Source organism: Ixodes scapularis, unplaced genomic scaffold (assembly GCF_016920785.2).
Source record: "Ixodes scapularis isolate PalLabHiFi unplaced genomic scaffold, ASM1692078v2 PGA_scaffold2__306_contigs__length_199485367, whole genome shotgun sequence".
Classification (NCBI taxonomy): domain Eukaryota; kingdom Metazoa; phylum Arthropoda; class Arachnida; order Ixodida; family Ixodidae; genus Ixodes; species Ixodes scapularis.
Genome location: NW_024609857.1, coordinates 33,611,097 through 33,624,970, shown reverse-complemented (window position 1 = coordinate 33,624,970; position 13,874 = coordinate 33,611,097). Strand labels below are relative to the sequence as shown.

General features: G+C 44.8%; 2 protein-coding genes across 2 annotated transcripts in view; one reads left to right on the top strand and one right to left on the bottom strand.

The window, feature by feature from the left end:
• Window positions 1–968: 968 nt before the first annotated feature.
• LOC115323767 (8-oxo-dGDP phosphatase NUDT18) lies at window positions 969–10,268 on the bottom strand. The gene is made up of 6 exons (XM_040206055.3): window positions 10,050–10,268; window positions 9,566–9,756; window positions 9,374–9,494; window positions 8,803–9,037; window positions 8,021–8,126; window positions 969–3,041 (listed from the first exon to the last, which is right to left on the bottom strand). The coding sequence occupies exons 1-6, from the start codon at window positions 10,156–10,158 to the stop codon at window positions 2,805–2,807; spliced, it is 999 nt and encodes a 332-aa protein (XP_040061989.2). The 5' UTR covers window positions 10,159–10,268; the 3' UTR covers window positions 969–2,804.
• Window positions 10,269–12,741: 2,473 nt separating this feature from the next.
• Window positions 12,742–13,874, top strand: part of LOC8053542 (DNA (cytosine-5)-methyltransferase 1) — a 78,765-nt gene continuing 77,632 nt past the window's right edge. The window contains exons 1-3 of the mRNA XM_040214003.3: window positions 12,742–12,786; window positions 13,118–13,223; window positions 13,691–13,798. Of these exons, the coding sequence (XP_040069937.1) occupies window positions 12,777–12,786; window positions 13,118–13,223; window positions 13,691–13,798 (224 nt within the window). The 5' untranslated portion in view covers window positions 12,742–12,776. The remainder of the gene's footprint in view (window positions 12,787–13,117; window positions 13,224–13,690; window positions 13,799–13,874) is intronic.

Sequence of the window (13,874 nt, the reverse complement as noted above, 5' to 3'; positions counted from 1 at the left end):
TCTTACTACTAAACGTTGCACAAAAGCAAAGCGGTTGAAGCTTGTTGGAAACACTCTGAGAAGGAATCTGCCGGGAAACAGGATCACAATTGAGCAGATGTCTTACTAAAAGGTTGTTCTTTTTTCTTTCGGGATGTTGCTTTTCATGGTGCCTGCTGGAATGAAAAATGAAGCTTGGATGTCTGAATTAATGACAAAAATGCAGACAAGCTGAAAGAGAGCGAACATCTTGAAACAGACCCAAAATTGGGGTGCCGAGCGCGAAATGGCTGTCTCAAACAGAGTTTGCGTTGTCTTGTTCTTTTTGTGCTATGGTATCAACATGTCGGACCTTGGTGTTTGGTACCTGCTCAGCCTATAGACACTTTAAATCAGCTGTTCATGGGCGGCGCCATTACCGGCCTTCAGTTTTTGTTTCCTCTTATTCCGTTTATTTCACTTCATCATTGTCATGGCAGGCCAGGTTATTGCCATTTTAGATTCTAGTGTGTGACTGTGCGGTGTGACTGGAAGGTCAAAATGAGCTCGCACCGTCGGTCCTCGTCTACAAGATCTAGCATACTAGATATGTCCTTGCTGTAGCCAACGTCGTCCCTTGCCCATCCCGTAAAGACAGTTCCAAGCTGCACAACAAACAATGAACACACATTGCACACGACTGTGTCTTACCAACTCCAGCTTCCGCAAAGTTGCTAAAACCGTGTTAGAGGTCTCCTTCACATATTTCATCTTAATCAGAAGGTCAAGCGTTCCCTCAATGATGGCCTGAAGCTTCTTGCATTTCTCACCCTTCGCATCCGAGCTTTTCAAGAAAGCTAGAATAGGCCTCCAGAAGTCAATCGATCGGGTGGGTTGTGTAATCCTGTTTGGTGAAGTAGTGGCACGGGAAACCCAACAAGCTTCAGTCACGGCTTGCACACAAAAGACGAGAGGGAGTCTTCAAGAAGGAATGAGACTACACAGCAGGGTATAATGTAGCATATTTTACTAAATTAGTAAGATCGCTTCACAAAAGGGGGAGCGGGGGTAAACCAACAAGCATACACAGCTGTTGTCAGAAACAGACTTCCCATTGAACAATCAACAAAAGTTAAATGGCAGCAGTTGCAATGGAAAAGCCATAGCACATTTTACCGCAAGTTGTGCAGAAGATGTCACAACTAACTCTTGGTTGGATGTAAAGATCCACAGGAATGAGTATTGCCTTTGCAGCTTTTTCAAGTTGCAAGCTGCTGGAATGTCGGGCATAGCATTAGGTAAAACTTGCTACAGTGCATATTGCATTCTGGCACATTATGTCGCAACAAATCTGATCAATTGAGGGTGCCTCGAGCATGTGCATAGAAATTATGGGATACGATTAATAAACAAGACTGCATGCGTTTCATGCATGAGGCATTTAGTTATTAGTATACACCTAAAAGTACCCAGCTACATCAGTGAAGGCACCCTGGTTTACATACATGCTGCTTGTATCAGCTACTATCACCATTTCGCACTCTAGATGATGTTGCATAAATAGCAAGCACTATGCGTAGTAGTCGCTCCCTTTTCACTGTTATTGCCTGGTCATAACCTAACGTGTAAAGAGCTTCCAAAAGATAGTAAGTCTACATTACAGAACTTGTAATGCATAACACTGTCACAAGGATTCAGTGCATTTTTGTTGGGATTGGGTTAAAACCAACCATCCAACACCTCAATTTAATTGTTCATAAAAAAAATTCTAACAGCTTGCACTAGTGCCTTTGGGCGGCAGTTGTCGAAAGAACTGCTTTCTCACAGGCCTGAGATTATATAGCACTGTTAGAGAGTGCTCTCAGGTTTATATAAAATTTATGTTCAATTACTTATGCTGAGGGTTGTTTCCTTCAGAATACAGTGAACATGTCAAGTTTTTGAGAAATGCAAACTCGAAAAAATATAATGAAAACACAACTCTTGAGAACGAGATTCGAATGCCTTTAGGCTGACTGTAAACAACTTAATTTTTGTGGAAACATCATTTTTGCAAATGTCGCAAATCGCCTACAATTCGCGAAAAGTAGGCCCCGCGAACATCGCAGTGAAATGTGAACACATTGGAATTTATATTGAGATCCCACCGCCTCGCGAAAATTAGAACCCGCCAATTATTCCAAAACATCAGCTTTGACCTAAATCGCGAAATATTGAGCCCGCAAAAAATCAATTGCTTCGAAAGCAGCTGTATATACCCTGAAAGTGGTTCACTTTGACAGACTGCTTATTCTAGAGCAACGTAGACTCGTGACCACATAAGCTGCCAAGAAGACTGCATTTCCAATAGCAAAGGCTAAACCTTCCATTTCTAGATCTCTGGCTGCATAGACTACAGCAAGCAAGCTAAAACACAATGTCCCAGCAGTGGGTTGCGTAGAAGCGAAAACCCTGCCTGCATTTCGGCGAAACAAACTTTTAGTCTTCAGAAATTGTACGCAACCCTGGAGATACCGGTATTTCTTTTTGAACGTAAAATTGCATGTCAGCTATAGTTACAAGGTGGGAACGTCTGGGCGTGTCTTCCAAACGCCCCCAGCGTGCACTCCACGCCTACTGCCGTGCTTTTGCTGCACATGCATGTTTGAGGCTCATGAGATGGTCAAGCGTTATTGGAAGTTGAAAGCTCGCGCTGGAGGACTGAAATTCTTCCGTTCTCATCCTGTGAGCAACTATAGTTGCAAGGATTCTCGGAACTTGCTTGTATTAGATATACACTGGATCCCAAGTTTTATGGTGTCCGTGCGCTCCCCCTGTGTCAATGACGTCTTCGACTGAGTGCGGACTCACTGGACCTTGAGAAAGACCGTCATGTTGCGGTTGGTGCGAGAGAGCAGCTTGTCCGAGAGCGGAGAGCTGACTTCCAGCCAAGTGTAGCCCGGCGTCAAGGTCACCTCCTCAAGGGCTGCCTTGCACGAGACAAGCAGACTGATGCAGAGCCCGTCCTCTTCTCCCCGTCCGCTGTGCTCCAGAGAAAGTACTCCCAGGGGCTTGTGAGGGGGAGGTTCGGAACTGAAGATGCTCTGCGGATGCGCAAAACAAAGCGACAGTCTCGGTGACATACTTTTTTTCATCTGTTGGATGTGGCACACCATACAACTCCAGGCGGGTGGAAAAAAGAGTTAATTTTCATACTGGCAATAATAATCAGAAGGGTAACTCCAGTACATTTTCTCGATTTTAGAGTTACGACCGTTTTTGTGAAGGGTGTGTCGTTGAATTACGAGGTGTTATTCTTGTTTCAATGCCTCGTATAGTTTTGTAGATATCTTATCTGAAAGTTTTGTCTCGGGGGGGTCTACGGTGAAACCGAAGCTACCTGCTCAAGTATGAAGGTGCTCTTGTGATTAGCTGCATGCCATTGTGTGATGCAAAGTTGGTAGCGTGATACTGCAAAACGAACGACTGACTTAGTCGCAAGAGCAGTTCCAATCAGTTGGGTAAGATGATACAGCTGTTTTACTGCTTTGCTTCGTAAATATCAAACGTCTGTAGCAAATATTAATACACATTCATAAAGTTTCTGGCCGAAAAGTGAGTATGGCACGATGAATGCAGGCTAAGAACGAGCCACCACTTATCTAATGAGAACTATAACCTTGGTGGTGTGCAATGCATGTTGCAGAAGCGTTGCGGAAGCTAATCGTAAGCTTGTGCTAAGCAGGAAGGGACTAAACTATAGCCGCCAGTGAATGCCACCTTCGATACAGTTGCCTAGAGAGGGGTAGTTGGTCCCCTCGGCCGCAAAACCAGTCCGGGTGAGGAGACCCGCAAATGTGGAAAAAAGCGGAGGATAGCGGTGGCGCCGTACTCAACTTCCCCTGAACAAGCTCGCTGGTCGTGAACTGCCAGTGTGTTGCGGTTGCTCAGAGCTAGCCCCCCAAAATTTTATTTTTTTTATTTTTTTGTCAGGCGATTTATTATGGTGTCAGAAGACTACCCAATCAATATTTTGCTACAGCGACACTTATATTGTTTAATAAAGTAGAAAAAACGCAAATGCTCGAAACCGAAACTGAAACTGGACTGGGGAAGAAGAAATATAGAGGAGGAGAGGGGTTTGCGGAAGTCACGCGGCTGTGATACTTGTTTTCCCCCAAACAATGTATTTACAGCCTTTTAGAAGCCCCAAAAAATGGGCATCATATTTCTTTTCTATTTTTAATACTGTGTGCGTGCCTTTGATAACCTACGACTTTGATTATATTCGGTGGTTGTGTCTAAACCTCAGAAAACGGCCCGTGACCATGGAAAAGAGAGTGAGCGCGACTCAAACCGGACAGTTCTCGATCGGCAGCTTTCGGGCGCAAAGAAACCGAATTTTGAGCTGCAAATTCTGTTTTGGGTAGTCGGGCTCTCATATGCCACGTACAACTAAAAACCTCGGCGAGCATACATGCCCTGTCAGTGTCCCTTTAAGGAACATCCGCTTTTTGACAGTGCAAACATTTTGCACATACACAATTATGAAGCCTGAGATGGGGAATTAAAACAAAAACGGGCAAGGCAAACACAGCTGGGGGTTTACTGACCAGAAAACGCGAGTAGATACACATTCCGGCAAAAAGGTAGGAAAAAAGAAATATGTGCCAATTAGCCCAGAGTGTTTATGGGCACTAGTCCAAGGTTCACCACACCACTTAGACAGAAAAAGGGCACACAAATGCCCGAAAAGGAAACATGCCCGAAGAATAACCGAGCTAATATATTCCTGCTATTGGCTGAACCCCCGTAATTTTTTTCTTACTACAATTAGATATAACTTAAATAAACTGTACCAACGAGTATGTCTCCGGTAAAGTAAGACGCACACATAAATTCCCTCGTTTATATATATATATATATATAAAGCACTTTCGCAATGCAAACGTGCCTGTTTTGATCTCTACCCCAGAAGATAGGACCACTTTTTTTTAAGGTTGTTTAGACAGATTGAGTGACCTGAACGATTCATCTTTCCAGGTTGAGAAGGGAAATATCACGTCTGTGTCATATCGTTGGAAGGGGAACGAAAGGAGAAGTCCATGGCTGTGCTGCAGGCTGACTAAACTGGTTACTGCTAGTGGTCCCAAAGAGTACAAAGGCATCTTAATAAAAAAAAAAGCATTAAATGCTGTTCCAAAAAAAAAAAAAAAAAAACGATTCTGGTAGCAACACGGGAATTGTGTACGATTTTGGGCGATGATGAAATAACTTGCACTTGGAAAGGAATACGGTTTATGGACAGCAATAAAGGACTGTGCTTGTCTTATGGAAAGCATGCTAGGAAACTTTTATCTAGGCATTGCGCCAATTCAGGGCTCGTCATATGATTTCGGAAATCGGCGGTCGTGTCGCATAGAGCTTCGCATAGCAACGGAGCAGTACCGGCGGGGCAGGAGAGCTTCAGGGGAAGGCGGTGGTGGCGCCCTCTAAAGAGTAACCTCTACGGCCAACATCTAGACTCACTACTCCTCTCTAGAACACTGTACCTTTGGCACCATGATGCGCTTGAGCGGGCAGGGACTCAATAATCTTTGTGTGTGACCGTCGAGAAGCACTTACAAACTGCGGCTGCTAAAACACAACATAAGCAGAAATCATCCTCTGGGACGGCTGAAAATCCAGCAGAAAAACACCACGAAAGAAGTGGCTATACGAACAAGTAACCTTGAGTACGAAGATGACATCAGAGCACAAGGTTGCTTGACAAACAGCCAACTTGTTGAACGCCCACTGAGAAGCTGGTGGTAGCATTTTTAATATTGATTTTAAAGGGGATCGCGATTTCCCAATAGCATAATATTTTGTAAGCGCTCGTATTTAGTCTCGTAAATCGATATCTGTCATTTATCTTGGTTTGACTTTTGACCAGAGTGGGCACTGAATAAGGTAGTACGTTGGACTTTGCTGGAAATGCATGTACACTGCTGATGAATCATATTGTGAAGAGGACTCCCTCAAAGGCCAACATTATGCACAACTTCTGTAAATGATCTAGAAATAGTTTTCGGATTCAAGTCTAAACCTTGCACAGGATGTTTAATTTTAATTCAAACAAATTTTTGTTTAAAACAAAAGGTAATAGCCACATGGGCACGTGCAGTCTTTGTTATGTATTTATCAGGCTCAACTGACATATTGGGTGAAGTTGTAACTGTCATGGTTAGTTGGCTAATTAACCAAGATCCGTTAATAAGCTTCTTAGTTATTGGTTTCATGGGTCACATTCCAATTTAAGAATTGACGGCAGTTACGATCAAAGGCCGATTCAAATATTCTTCTAAATAAATCGTATTCATTTATGAGTCAAACAATTTCAAAAACTGAACGCATAATCGCATTTGCCAAGGACACGCTGCCGAGATAATGATCGAGGTGCGCAAAATGGCTATACCACCATAATTTGGCAAAGAGCAAACTCTATGGCCCCTTCTATCTAATCAACGCGTCAGAGGCAGGCTAGTGCCGCCGAAGCCACGGGCGGGAAAGAAAGGAAAGCATCTGCTGTATGAATTTCGAGTGGCAGGTTAAGCTCCTAAAGGAAGAAAGGCTACGTCTGAGACACAAAAGGGGGTCCGGGTAAGAAGGGAGTTCCCACTCTTCTAGTGGCTTGGGTTAAACTCTTGTCCCTGTGCCTTTGGTAAGGACCATCACATGCTTCGCTTCTGTTGCTCCGATTTGATCAAGCGCTAGGGCCCATAGCGTTAGCTCTTTGCCAAGTTAAAGTGAAACGAAGTATAGCATCCCACACCAACGCCACTGGATGGCGCTGCAGGCGCCCCATGGCGGGCGAGGAGAAAACTCCTCGCCCATTAATTGAGATATACTCGGTAGACGGGGGCGAAGAGTCTCTTAGGACTCCAAAAGGCTACCGAACCCAGGCAAGTGTGTGGCGACCAAATCTAGGGTAATCGCGGGACACGAGGCCCGGGGGCCCTTCTTTGTGTTTAGCTTTGGGGCTTAACGTGCGTTTGTAAATATTTGTGTAATGTTGCGTGTATTTGTAGTTTAGATTGAGTGTTTTGTAGCGGTGCTTTATGTACTAATAAACGGGGAGCGGAATCCCGCTCCTGTGAAAGAACCAGGCTGGACTCGCAGGCCAAACAAAGCGACGGTGTTCCCTAGCAGCCTAGCCGTACGTCTAAATTCCAGCGTACTTCGATTTTTAGGAGAGGGGAGTATGGCGCACCGTGCATTCATGAGGACGCCAATGAAACCACTCTGCCATCTTGGCCGCAAAGCAGCTATGCTGTTGCCTCGCCTCAGACATGATCACATGGTTGTGTCGCCGCGGGGTCGATCGGGATCTCGAATTCGGTTCCCGACGTGCCGCTTTCTCTCCTAGCCACTGGATGGCGCTGCAGGCGCCCCATGGTGGGTGAGGAAAAACCTCCTCGCCCATCGATCGAGATATATTCGGTAGACAGGGGGCGAAGAGTCTCTTAGGACTCCGGGAGGCTACCGAACCCAGGCAAGTGTGTGGCGACTGGATCTAAGGTAATCGCAAGACACGAGGCCTGGGGGCCCTCTTTGTGTTTAGCTTTGGGCTTAACGTGCGTTTGTAGATATTTGTGTAATGTTATGTTTAGATTGAGTGTTTTGTAGCGTTGTGTTTTATGTACCGAAAAACGCGGAGCAGAATCCCGCTCCCGTGAAAGAACCAGGCTGGACTCGGTTTGTTGACGGATCATGTGGAAAATGGCGAATCGGCAGCGGTACGCGATTTCCTACAGCGCAAAGTGTACGTCAGCCTTTAATCTAATGTCTGCCGAGCCTGATAAATACATGGTGAAAACGGTACCATGCAGCTCCCACACTTTTTCTTAAAAGAATCTGTTTAAATTAAAATCAAACACCCTGTATATATAGTGCCAAGTTCCCAGGATTTAGCAGTTGATTAGTGCTAGATTTTTCTGCTGAATGAAACTGTGAAAGTGGCTACTTTAAAAAAATCTATGAGAAGAGAAAGTCTACAAAAAAGACGTAGTGAATGTTCCTTAAATCGTTGGGTAATACAGACCTGGATGAAGCGCTTTAGTGCTGTGTGGATACTGCGGGATGGGTTTATCTCGCATGTTGGAAGGTGGGCCATTCCTTTCTCGGACACCAAGACATGAAGCAGGTTGCTGCATGTGGTTGTACCAACAAAGAATATATAGGTTTCACACACAAAGCATGTGCATAACTATTCCCAAGTATTGCAAACAATGCACATTTGCTACTTTTTTGGGTTGCTCCTTGAGAATATGTCGCCAAGATATAGCACACTCATCTGATGTGTAGCTTAGACGTGAGAGGCTTCCTAAGGTGCTGGCATGTATATGAAACATTATTACTAAGGTATTCCTCCGAAATTTGAAAAAGGATGTGGCCGTGATACTTGCTTTATTAAAGCTTTATAGTCAAGGCATAAGAGTTGCCTAAAATACCCAATTACTCTGATGCAAAATGAACAAAGCAAAAATGAGCTTGTGTTGTGCAATGGTGATACAAGTAGTCATAATCCAAAATAATCACATTTCTTGAGATGAGTTTTCAGTAGGGCAATGGCCTAGAAAGTTATGGGTGCATGTTTTATTAATTTAATTGCATCATAAAATCAATTTTACTTGTTTAAAACTAACTCGAATGTTCACTGTGTAAATAACTAATTTGCCTTCCCATATGGTTAATATTTTAGTGGTGGCTTGTGAAACTGCTGGAAGGAGATTACATTGCATACAGGTAGTTTTTTTGTTTTTCTTTGTTTTCATGGAAGCAAAACTAGCTAGGGAAAGGCAGAGGGACAGAAAGACCACTGACTTGGCCTTCTTCCGGATGATGGTGACAATCCGTAGGTGGAGCTTCTGGTGTGCCTGGAGTGCGGGCAGCACGGCGGGATGCCAGGGCTGACTACCGGCCGTGCTGTGGTAGAGCCGAGCACGCTCGATGACAGGGAGGATGTCCTTGCAGCGCAGGCTGAGCTCTTGCACATCCTCCACCCAGCTTGCCTGGAGAGACTCCGAGTCTGCTTTGGCTACCGTCTTCAGCTCTCCTCCTGTGAATCACAAGGAGAATATCACCATCAGTATAAAACACCCTTTGGCTACATAAGGCTTATTCTAAACTCTGTCTGAAACCTATATCCAAATTCTTTGCAACAGCCAGAGCCATTATTTTTGGACTGTGATGCATAGGGATTACCAGTTAGTCTGTCCTTTCTTGCTTAGAGTTTCTTGCCCTCATTTTCAGTGGCAATTGGAGACGATCTTGTAGAAGACAAGATCGAGATTATTTTGGTTGTTGTTTGTCAACAAACAACAACAGAAATAATATCTTGTCTTCTACAAGTCAACTTGCACGTAAGGCAAGTAGGCCATGTTGTGAAACTTGCCCACAATCGTTCCAACGAAGACGAACCGGTACCACTGTCCCTGTGCCGTCTCGACCATGAGCAGCGTGGAAGGCTCGAAATCCAGACCCGTTTCCTCGTTCACTTCTCTCTTCACGGCGTCCTGGAATGCGAGTTGCGTCACTTGAAAGGATTCCACCGCCGCCAACGCGACGCCGACACAACAATGCTTACGACGATGTCTTCGCCTGGCTCCATCCTGCCGGCTGGAAGATACCATGTGCCAGCACACGAGCTCTTGGCTTCTTGCATCATGAGCACATCTCCTCTTTCGTTCACGACCACGGCGGCCACGATATACGTGACCGATTTTTTGACAACTGGCTTGTAGTCCGGCAACACGGCAGATTCCACACCCTTGGCGGCTGCGACGACAGAACACCAGATGACACGGATTCATTACGCACGACTCGAGACCGGGATGACCGGAACACTGACACAAATGCCTTTCGATTGACAGGCCTCCACGCACGCTACATTCCTGCGAGCTGTTGCGCAATTGTCAACACAGCTACGTGGAAGCGGAATTATCGAGATTTCCGCGAGCGTAAATATTTAAGAAACTACAATTCCCTCGCCGCGCGTGGCCACCATTTAATTGAGACGCCGAATTACATCAAATGCGCCTCAAAGTTGTGTTACCCAAAAGCCAACTCACCAAGTTCTTCGACTTGATCGGCGAGGCTGTAGTCGATTATATTTGCGGATTCATCCGTGACGGCCTGACCCTTCAGCGTGTCATGAATGACACTCTCTATCTTGTCCATTTCTGCGACAACTGAGCCGGAACAGAAGCAAATAAACGGGAGCTAGATACGCCCAAAATAATAACACACCATAACCGAATTAACTTTCGTTTTGGTTTTGTTTTTGCATGCCGCAGCGATGATGCTGATGATGGCAGATCATCACTTGACGTTTAAATTTTCAAATTTATAATACCTTATTACGATTATTTTAAATATTTGTCTCTCTTTATTGTCTTTAAATTTTGTTTTATTTTAACTGTTCATTTGTCATCTTTTTGGGATTTGGTACTAACGTTGCTAGCAACCAGTTGCGCTAGAAACGTGTTTTTATATCTTTGAATGATGTTGAGAATATTAACTCACATTTTTGAAAAGGTTTATTTCCAAAAACGATCTATTTCAAACCAGAACCAAGTCTTTAGCTGTCATCATCACCACCACAGGAATGTCACGTGAAAATATCGCGTCCCTGATTGGCTGCAGCCGCTTCAAACGTCTTCGCTTGTTCCGTCTGAAGCGGACAGTTGATCACTGTATCACTGTTGTCACAGTTGCCTTGGCCACAGCCATTTTGGCCATATGCCACAGCTTTGACCGTGTTGACTATCAAGTATTGGCGTCTTCAGTCCTACCTGAGCATCTTGGCGTCTTGCCATCTTTTAAAAAAAACAAATACCGGAACCATCGGCGGGAACTCTGTCACTTGGGTCCCAACAAAGATTCCGAGACAGTACTGCCAGTGGGGTGAAGCTCCCGGCTACTTCCGTCCCGCCGCGTATACTTATGACGTTTGTCCGGTCCGGCGAACTGCTTCCGATTGCCGCGCTCCCAGCGGCTGTTGGCACTTGTTATTTAATTTTAAATAAAATTGATTCATATATTTAATGATGCGAAAGAAAAGTGAAGTTGTTTTGAAGGTGTGAATGGCTTTGAAGCTTGTTATTGTAACTTTCTCTTTCACTCTTTCAACGTGTCTGGGCAAGTCTGGGCGCGCTTTCTCTCTCTCTGAACCCGCGCCTCTCGCCTCGAGATGCGCTGGCCGCTGGCGCCGGGAAGTCGGTGGACCGTTACAACGCGCGAGGGACGCGAGCCGGCGAGTTGTTTCGCTTCTGGGAGTGCGTCGCGGCGCGAGATTCGTCCCGCGTTCGTGCGCGCGCGGCTATCTTTTCTTTTTCGTGGGAACTTGTTGTTGGTGTAATGTGGTCAAGCATGGATTTTCGTCATCAACACACCACCTGATGTGCCAAGTGGGGAAACAATGACTGCCGAAAGCCGGGATATCAATTGTTTCGAGTTCGAATGGACGTGCGGTACGCTCTTTGGGTCTTCTCTTGCTTAAGTTTCTGATTAGATGTTTGCAACAAAACCTAACTGTCGCAGTGGTAGTGAGTTTTAATTGTGTGATTTTAGCAATAGCTACAATGGTTTTCAATCACAAAACCAAATCCTATCATTGTTCAGGATTGCTCTTCACTCGCCGCGAGAAATATGTCATTGTCAAATTACTGGAGACTTCTGTGTAGACTTTTTCATACCAAAATCGAGCACATATGCTCACTTTAAAAGATGGCAAACTTTTTGCTGTGAGCTGTTTATTTGGCACTGTTGTCAGCGATTAACGCGTCTGTTCGCGAGGAGTGAAAATATGAGCCTAAATATTTTTCGATTAACTGAGGATGAGCGATAGAGCGATCCGCTCTGGTTTCCCGTTTCGTTTAGCAGTGACTCACTCCTAAATTTAAGTGATAATATTAAAAACGAATGGGCAGGTTCTCGATGAAGACTCAATACCAAAGAGCTGAGCTGTTTTTCTTGATATTCATTGCTTAGATTCCTTTAGTTGCAATTAAGACACCGTCGTCGGTCTTTACTTATATGCTTACTTATATAATCAAATTTGCAAGGACGCATATCATCACCTTCGTCGCACGTAACCTTAACGTTTTATCCTGTTTTGTTGTTCATTTCTTTGTTTCTCGTGTGCAAAACAGTGAGAAATTTCGTCTGTATTTTCTACTGTCTGTTGAATAAAAATGAACGCAAAAGGACAAGCATTGCATATTTTTTGTGTATGTGTCACTTTCGTTGCTTTGCTAGGTTTCCGCTGCTTTGCTGCTGGTCTCGCTTTTCAGTGCTGGCTTGTGTGCGTTTCAACGCACATTAACCAGCATTGAAATGCGAAAACCAGCCGCAAAGCAGCAGAAGCCTAGCAAAGCAACGCGCAAACCGAGCAAAAAAAAAAAAAGCTACAATATATATATTTATAACTCTAGGTGGCGCAAGCTACCGCCCATCCATCCGAACACAATGGCGCTGCCGTGTAGTTTCGGTTTTGGTTTCGCTGTGCCGCCATGTTGATTTTAGTACAGCCACCAGATACCAGGGGATTCAAATGGCGCTGCGGCCTCCCAGGGTTTTCCAATTTGCGTTCCATGGGCGGTATAGGGAGTTGCACTCCTCTGGTACTGCCATGGAAGCAGGGTATATTTTTGTCAGGTTCCGGTTTGGCATTTGACTACCGGCCGTGCTTTGCTTACCGATATGTTTCGGACTTTGTTGAAGTGACAGCGTTGAAAGTTCAAAACAGAATTTTGTAGCGACTGTGATCCCTTCTGATCTGTAAACATTGTCAACAAATGCGAAATGGTAATAGCAGTAGCAGTACGTCGTCTATTACATTACTGCTGGTTTCATCAATGCACTGAGGCAATGCTCCCGGCCGACGTGATCCCGGCACGGTGGTCGGGATCATTGCCTCGAAGCTCTCGGCCGACGTGCTTACAATCTGACGGCTTTCGATTTTACGTCAAAAGATCCTCGGGTGACCTAAATTAATCATCAATCCTCCGCTGGGGCGTACGAGATGCCATAGCTTCGTTGGTTTGCGATGCAAAGTCCCCAAATTTGATTTGATTTGATCATCAATGACCCTTACAACAGCCTTTCGTTCACTGATCTCTCTCTGGTCTTTTAACAGTGATTGCTCCTATTGAGCAAAAAGTCCCTAGGTTGGATGGGAAGGCCATGGAGGTGACCACTGCTGAAGCCTGCCGCCAGCATGCACTTGGTAGTTCAGCACTTGGGTATGAACCACGTACTGATGTATTTTTTTTTTTAAAGTCTAGAAGTGATCTTATTGTGAATTGATTATATATTGTACACGGTCACTTATGGCTGCTCACAACCTGCTGATTTGTATTTCTTATCTATTTTTTTTTTACCTTAGGGCCTGATTATTGTGAGAGCATAACATCATACCAGGATGTAATTAATGGGTACTATAAACTCCATTTATGTTTATCTAGCTCATTGTTGCCTTACAAGTAGTGGCTGAGTACTGCCAGAAAGGCTCTGGTGCTGGCAGGGAGGGTTACGCTTCTTCCCACAGAAGCAGACAAGTAGGACCCTAGTTTAACAAGCTTCATTGTCTTTCTAGCCAAGAATGTGGAGATGGAAAGGATAAAATCCTTTCCATCTCCAAGAATGTGGAGAGTAAGATGTGCAGGTCTAGCTTTAACATGGGGCCAACAGTGATCTCTCCCTGTTTCAGTGTGCTATCAAGGACTCCTGTGGTTGTACTGGACAGGCTTGACCTTCCAGCTTTCGACAATGAGCCGAATCCAAAAGTCAGACGAGATGCCTTTACTGACTTGGACAGGTGTGCAGTAACAAGTTCTGCCTAAGAGAAGTTGAACAAGTGTGGGGGAACTAATCGAGGGGCTCCTGTATCGCAG

Bases quoted from the DNA above. Each gene is read 5' to 3' on its own strand.
- LOC115323767 (XM_040206055.3), bottom strand. From the start codon at position 10,158: ATGGACAAGATAGAGAGTGTCATTCATGACACGCTGAAGGGTCAGGCC. The intron at 8,127-8,802 runs GTCAGTGGTCTT...AACCACATGCAG, and splicing joins ATCATCCGGAAGAAGGCCAA to CAACCTGCTTCATGTCTTGG. The intron at 3,042-8,020 runs GTCTGTATTACC...GCGCATCCGCAG, and splicing joins CACTAAAGCGCTTCATCCAG to AGCATCTTCAGTTCCGAACC.